The 7,982-nt window shown below is 33.9% G+C and overlaps 2 protein-coding genes across 8 annotated transcripts in view; one reads left to right on the top strand and one right to left on the bottom strand.

Annotated features, from left to right (window-relative positions):
- The window catches only part of LOC128171020 (uncharacterized), a 1,110-nt gene extending 579 nt beyond the window's left edge, over positions 1 to 531 (bottom strand). The window contains exon 1 of the mRNA XM_052836783.1: positions 1 to 531. This exon is cut by the window's left edge and continues 579 nt beyond it. Within this exon, the coding sequence (XP_052692743.1) occupies positions 1 to 408 (408 nt within the window). The 5' untranslated portion in view covers positions 409 to 531.
- Positions 1 to 7,982, top strand: part of LOC128171010 (uncharacterized) — a 555,905-nt gene that overhangs the window by 174,911 nt on the left and 373,012 nt on the right. The gene's annotated exons all lie outside the window — the stretch shown is intronic.

Genomic DNA, 7,982 nt, shown 5'->3' with positions numbered 1-7,982 from the left:
GCATCGCTCTTCTTGGGACGTTTGTCTTTCTGTATGAATGCTCTTTGGTTCGTTTTCAACTGCGGTTGTTTCTGTCATGTTGACAAGTAGTGATCTGGCCATGGCTAACTTCTTGTCGTACTCAAAAACGGTCTCGTTTTCGGGTGCAAGAAGCTTAGACAAGTCTCTTTGATTGGATTTCAAGAGAGCCATTCGAAGACCGGTGAAAGCACGCGGGCCTCTGCGCAAAATGATGCTTAGCAATTTCCTATTTCGATCATAACTGGTTTTTTCAGCTTCAATTTGCTGTCTCATTTCATCGGTAATGACGTTGGAAGCAAATAGATGTCCGGCAACTGACGAAGTCATCATATTTCTTACTAAAGTCGAGTAATTTGCTTTGATGATATCTTGGTGAATTTTCTCCATGTTTTTTTTTATCTCTTGGGGTAAAGTGTTTTATGATCCAAGATCAGCTAAATTCTGATGTAAATCACATAAAAAGTCTCAAGTTTTTATAACTAAAAGTCACATGACTAGTTGATCGCAGTGATAAACGAGGTCAGGGTCAGGTCACCTTGATAAATAATAATGTTTTTGGGGAAAAAACTGACCCCAGCCGCTTTCGACTGTAGACGTTCCTAGCAGTTCTGAGTCTGAATTACGCTGACCTTAGACATTTCATATTCGATTAACCTTTGACGAAATAAAGGTGTCAGAAATATGTTGGCTTTTTCAATTTTTCTTTTAAAATGGGCTCTATCTATAGCATATTGCATCCATATTCCTTTCCGTTCTTCAAAGGGAATAAAATAAATCCGCACATTATCATCAAATTGAACTTTCTTTTTCATTTTTTTTTTTTAAAAGTCCACGTTCAAGTTCATTTTCATGTATCTACAAATGGCTTTTCTGACAATTCGGTATATATAGGACAGTTCATACATGTGCAATTTTCAACATGTTCCCGTGGTCGCCACTGTCCATCTGGACACAAAAACAACATTGTTCCGTTGTTGTAGCATTCATAAAGGTAATCGTCATAAGCCTTTTCTATGCATTCTTTTGGTACAATATCAGCTTTGGTAAGTTTAAGGACTTCTGTGAAATCACTTGGTTTTTCCAACGGTATATCATCAAAATCGCAGGCACGCAAGCAAAACGTTAACATTTTTTCAGGATTAACTTCGGACTCCATAGCCAATCTCACGAGACAATGCTTCTCGTGTACAAGTTTAGTTCTCAATGAATAATGTTTTTTACAAAATTCACAAGTCGTAGATTTCCCATTGCTTTCAATGTATTTGTCAATTAATTTTTTGACAGCTGCTCCGTCCCGTAGAAAATTTCTTATACCCTCTTCTCTTTCTTTCTTATAATCTATGTTCTTAAATTCATCCATTGCTGTTTTAAAACACATTGTGGTATAAACCGTACATATTTATATAAGAAAATATCAAGGTAACCTTCTGAAGGTGACATAAGCCTGTTCTAATTATCAGGATGACTCCAGACTGTTAGTGACCTCAAAAGTTATCCAGGCGGACTTTACCCTGAACTCATTTATCAAGGTAACCTCAAGGTGACCTGACCTTAGCAGGTGACCTGAACTCGACCTCAGTTGACATGACCCTGTCTTTGACCCTGGCCTAGTGACCTGACCTCAGTTGACATGGCCCTGTCCTTGACCCTGACCTAGTGACCCAGGTGACCTGACCTTGACCTCATATGACCTGACCTTGACCTAGGTATCAAGGTCATTGGTGACCCTATGACCTGACCTTGACTGACCTTGACCTAGGTATCAAGGTCATTGGTGACCCTATACTGACTTCAGACTACTACCCTCACTACTTCTTTATATCTCTGTATTTTCTCTATCCGTGGCTTATCTTAAAGGAAAGCAAAAAAGGTTATGATTGGGTCAATTAGGTTTGATTAAAATAGCCCAGTAGACACACATGGTAAATCTAAAAATGGGCCACCATATGGCTGTCGGAAAATATATGCTTTAATGCGTAGTATGTCCACATTGCACTATTAGCTTTACGCAATAAACTAGATTGCATTAGTTGTATTGTTTCATATTATTTTGACAATTGGTCAAATGAAAGTTATTGGCGTTTGCCTTTTAAAACAATGAAGCCTTTTAACTGATCGTCTGAATTGTATTATACTCCTTTATGAATTGATTTAAAAGTCGTGTACATCGTCACGCTGTCACGTGATCTTCCAGTTCTCTAAACAACCAGTTTAACAAATCCTGTTACAAAGTCTGACAACCCATGGTATTATAGATAAGTCAATCTTTGGTTTAGTCGATACTCAAAAAGATCGTAGAAACAGATAAATACTCATTGTTGTTAAAGTTCCCCGTCGCACAATGATTAAATGTCCTAATAATAAAGTCTGACCGACATTTACACACGGTATTTTGATGTATCATGCTTCCAACAATTGTTTATCTATTCTAAAAAAAATTCTTAGTGGAAATCTACTCTTTCAGACTCGGGATTAGAGATTTTCAGCTTAGTATTTTAATTAAACAAATAGAAAAAAAGAAATGTTTTCCAGATTTATATTTCATCATACAATAATTAAATGTCCTAATAATAAAGTCTGACCAACATTTACACACCGTATTTTAATATACCAAGCTTCAAACATTTGTTTATCAATCTTAAAGACATTCATTGTGGAATTTTACTATTTCAGACTCGGGGTAGATACATGTTTATTCCATTTATTTAAACAAAGATTGTTGGGTTACCTCACGTTAAGTAAGGACTTCATTTAAAGCTATACACGCTATAATTTGCGTCAATTTTGAATGACAGTGAAAACGCATGTGCTTGTCTACTTATAAAAGTTATCCTTAATCTGTAAATTACAAGGGTGAATTCCATCTCGTTACAAAGATATAGATTTTTAATTGTTTATTTTTCTGCCAGGAAAATATACCTTTTCATGAATATTGATGAAGGAAGAGCAAACCGACCTCATTGCGCATGTCCGCGGAGAACTAGGTGGTCGTTATTGTTTGCCTAATTAAATATCCAACTTGATTTTTAATATGCTTAACAGTTGTTAATTTGAAATACATACATGTATAATGAGTAAAATACGCTTGCCATTCACGATACCCTTACTTCTGCATTAACACTTATAGGATCTATAAATAGCACATAGGGGAAAAACACAGGTCTACGTCATTCTTTTAAAGGAAGTATTCATATCTACTCACAGGCTTGTATTTTTTTCTTTTGTTTGTACTCGTATATCGGACAAATTTATGCTTTACTGAAAATATCCTTTCCTTTGTGAAACTATCACAATTATGAAGATGCTGACCCTTCACCAGTTTTGGTATGATAAGCTAAATTTAGCTGTCGATATCACGTGATAGATTGATATTCACGAGGAGGCATTACTTTCCTGGCAGGAAAATAAATATTTTTTATTGTTTAATATTTGATATATTTGTTACGTGATCGAATTGAGCATTATAATTAACAGAATAAAGGTAACTTTTATTAGTAATCAAACACATACATTATCCCCTTTATTCAAAATTGACGCAAATTATAGCGTGTATAGCTTTAAGTTTCAAAAGTCACAATTTCGACAATCACGTGTTAAATCATCGTACCCCCATAAAGAATGAAACATCTTTATTTTACTATATTCCTTAATGAATTGATTTAAAGGTCATGTACATTGTCACAATGTCACTTTGTACCCTTGTCCTCTATACAATCAGTTTAACAAATCCTGTTACAAAGTTTGACAACTCTTATTGTTATACTTTCATGTTAAATACTGAAATCTGATTGGTTAAGACGCAGTTAATAATATTTACTATTACCCTCAGCGTTAGCAACGCACTTGGCAACGGGTAACATTAAAAAATGTTACATGCGCGAAAATTATGCGCGTACGGTTCGCTGTAGAATTCACGTTATTCCGATATAAAAGCAGTAAAATTTTCTTAAAATTTTTAAAAAAGACATTCAGTATAACAAAATAAATAGTGCCTGTTTGGGAGGATAACAGTTGAAATTGACACCCCTCGAAAACCATTGTCAACCTCCGCTTCGCGTCGGTTGACAATGGTTTTCTCGGGGTGTCAATTTCAACTGTTACCCTCCCAAACAGGCACTATTTATATAGTATCATCGATATATTAATCTTTAGTTAAGCTACAGCTCAAAAAGATCGTAGAAACAGATAAATTTGAATTACATTATACTCATTGCTGTCAAAGTTATCCATCACACAATGATTAAATGTCCTAATAATAAAGTCTGACCGACATTTACACACGGTATTTTGATGTATCAAGCTTCCAACAATTGTTTATCTATTCTAAAATCATTCTTAGAGGAAATATGCTCTTTCAGACTCTGAATTAGAAATTTTCAGCTTAATATTATAATAAAGCAAATAGAAAAATAAGACATTTTTTCCAGATGTAAATTCTATTTGTTCCGTCCATTGGATTAAAGGTATTAACACTGCGACACCATCACACATTGATTGTCTTATTAAAGGGACCTCAACACGATTTAAGATTAACATTATATTTTTCATTTTTTATGTTATTTCGTATAATACCGAATTTCCGGATTTTTTTTTCGCGTGTCACAAAAGTTGCGAAAATGGGGAAAATATGTATCAATTTTGATATGCATAAGTCATTTTTTACGATTTTAAAAGTTTCTTATAGAAAATGATTCAGGATATAATTTGTACGCATTCAATATTTTGCGATACGGAAGAGACTGCGAACAGTACCGGATATAGTTAATTGTGCATTGATTTTACAAACAAGATAAATTGATGCAATGTGTTAATAAATAGTATAATTATTAAACGGTAGCACCATTTGATTGAAATGAATACCAATGCTTATTTAAAAAATTACAATACTTAAGGTTTGTTTACTGAAACGTATACTAGTACATATGTAAACAATAACAATACTCGAGCTTCCTCTGCTCTTTGTCGTAATCGGGGAAACACGGAAAACTCTGCACACAAATAGGTGATTAATTATGGTCTAAAAATTAGCATGACAAATTTCAGTCAGCATGCGACCCTGTGGAAGATTGTATATGCTTACAAAGTTGTTGTATCGACCATAAAACTTACGAATAGATGGCTTCAAACGAGAATGTTGAATGTCTTGTTTTATCAACGTGTTTGTCAATAGCTTACCTCGCCTTAGAAACTGTTCATACGACGAGCATGCTCTTGTTTATCGACTTAACCGAGAGACATAAACACCATATGCAGGTGATGAAGGTATATTGTACATAAGTAAGGAAATTGGCAAGAGAAAAATTAAAGTCTTCGCGTTTATCATAAAGTGTTGTTGTTATGTTACCATTAATATCCATTTCCAGTAAAATATCCAAATATAAAACATCAGTGGTATCTTTTATCTCAAGTCACTGTGATATATCGACTCGACGTAAGTATGGGAATAACGATTGTTAATTGATAATACGCCGTCATGTTTAGTCGAAGGCGACAGTAAGTGGTTTATTATTTTTACGTATAAGTTTTTGATAAAATTCTGCTTCATAAGAATACAAAAAATAGGTCTGTTGACAATGGGGCAACATTGAATCTGAGCTCAAGTCGTGTCTAGGCTTCTTTAATAGAGTCGGTCTGCCAGACATTTACACGCGGTGATTTTAAACATATTTACATTTACGTGTATCAAACATCTAACAAGTGTCTTTATATTCGAAACAATTAGTTTAACCAATCGTGTTACAAAGTCTGACAACCCGTGGTAGTATCGATAAATTAATCGTTGGTTTAGTCAATGCTCAAAAAAATCGTAAACGTATATAAATTTGATTTGTATTCTTCAATTATACCCAGTGCTGAAAAAGATATGCGTATTGTAAAATCACGATAATTAAATGCCCTCTTCCTAAAGTCTGGCTGACTTCAATGCACGGAAATTTGATGTATTAAACATACAAGAACTGTTAATCAATTGTTGAAATTTACTCTTTAGGATTCGGGGTAAGCATTTTTATTATAGTGTCCTTTGCTGCAATGTAGTATTCTTCAACAAAACTAGTCTAATTAAACAAACTTATTTCATATTCAACCTATTACGTCCACTGAATTTAATAAGCGATTATTGTGACACTATCATAAAGTAATTAAATGTCCTGTTATTAAGGTGGTATGGGACATCTGTCGATAATAATGTGGATTAAAGTACTATATAATTGAAAAACTTTCACCGGTTTATAATTTTTAAATTTTAGAATATTTAACCAAAAATAGCTTTTAAAAATATTTGAAAAGGTAAAAAGTGTAAAACCCCCAGCGGGATTCGAACTCATGACTTACAGGTTCGTAGTAAACCCTCTAACCCACTGAGCTACGGAGTTAGGTGACCATTTTTGTAAAAAAAAACAAAAAAAAAACTACATGTACTTTTATAATTATACTTTATTTTAATACGTCACAACATGGAAGTGTCCCATACCACCTTAAAGTCTGACCGAGTAGTAAACACGATTACGTATCTCTTTCACGGTGTGACCACACACAAAGGACTATGGCGGGCCTGGCCTTGAGTTGTTGTTCGGTTCTTTATATCTATATCGCCATATTCCACACAAACACGTAGAAATCTGGGGCGGGTTCTTTCCACTTATTTGGTAATATGATGTTTACTTAAAATAACAAATACCGAAGAAAAAAAATGAACACATGGACTTGTGATTTGTTTTAAAATGTGCCCCCCCCCCCCTCAACCTAATGTAGCGAGAAATTTCGCCATTCAGAATTTTTTCGTAAAAAGGATCCATATGTGTTGAAGCTAGCGCTGATCTAGAGCGAGAGAACCACCCCGCCCCGGGAAACACAATGATCCGTCGAACCCCCATCCCCACCCCCCACCCCCACCCCCCAATTAGCCATCAGAAAAAAATTAGATCCGCGCGTGTAATGGGTTCTTGATTTTAAATCTCAGTATCTCAAACCGTAGATTTGAACACAACAAACAAAATAACGAACAGACGATTCTGCGTCTGAAATTGATCAATTGTTAATATCAATTTGATCATAAAGATGCTCTTGCAAAGTTTTAAATTAAACGTAAATAGCACCTAGCAAAATAAAAAAAAAAGGCAAAGGAGGACTCGCTCAGTTTTGTCACAAAATACAACCCTGGCAATTTTTTTCGTTTCAATTTAATGATATTTAATACGGACAAAATCGTATAGAACTATTGAATGTTCTTTGGTTTTCCAATATTAATGTTTTATTGGCATGCATTCTCATTCATAGCGGTTTCTAAAATTAACAATTGTTTATTAAGTAGAACAAACAGAAGTTTGATTTTTATTTAAAGCAGTTTCTGGAATTATTTGTTAATTATTTGTTAAAGTAAAATCAATATTTGTTCTGATTAGATCATCATCCTTAAAAGATAAAAAAAATTAGTGTTAACATATTTTACTGCTAATCGTATTTTGTTGTGTTTGTTTTGTTTGTGTTTGTTTTTTATCAGTGTGCCCCCCCCCCCCCTTACAACCCTGGCAATTTTTTTCGTTCCAATTTAATGATATTTAATACGGACAAAATAGTATAGAACTATTGAATGTTCTTTGGTTTTCCAATATTAATGTTTTATTGGCATGCACTCTCATTCATAGCGGTTTCTAAAATTAACAATTGTTTATTAAGTAGAACAAACAGAGGTTTGATTTTTATTTAAAGCAGTTTCTGGAATTATTTGTTAATTATTTGTTAAAGTAAAATCAATATTTGTTCTGATTAGATTATCATCCTTAAAAGATAAAAAAAATTAGTGTTAACATATTTTACTGCTAATCGTATTTTGTTGTGTTTGTTTTGTTTGTGTTTGTTTTTTATCAGTGTGCCCCCCCCCTTTTTTTTTTAAAAATCCCCATGCTTCGTGCATGCAAGGCAAATTGGCGAGAATTTAAAGATTAACTCCGATATTGTTT

The sequence above is a fragment of the Crassostrea angulata genome, chromosome 2 (genome assembly GCF_025612915.1).
Source record: "Crassostrea angulata isolate pt1a10 chromosome 2, ASM2561291v2, whole genome shotgun sequence".
NCBI classification, from domain to species: domain Eukaryota; kingdom Metazoa; phylum Mollusca; class Bivalvia; order Ostreida; family Ostreidae; genus Magallana; species Magallana angulata.
Note: the sequence above shows the minus strand (reverse complement) of the source record. Positions and strands in the feature narration are given on the sequence as shown.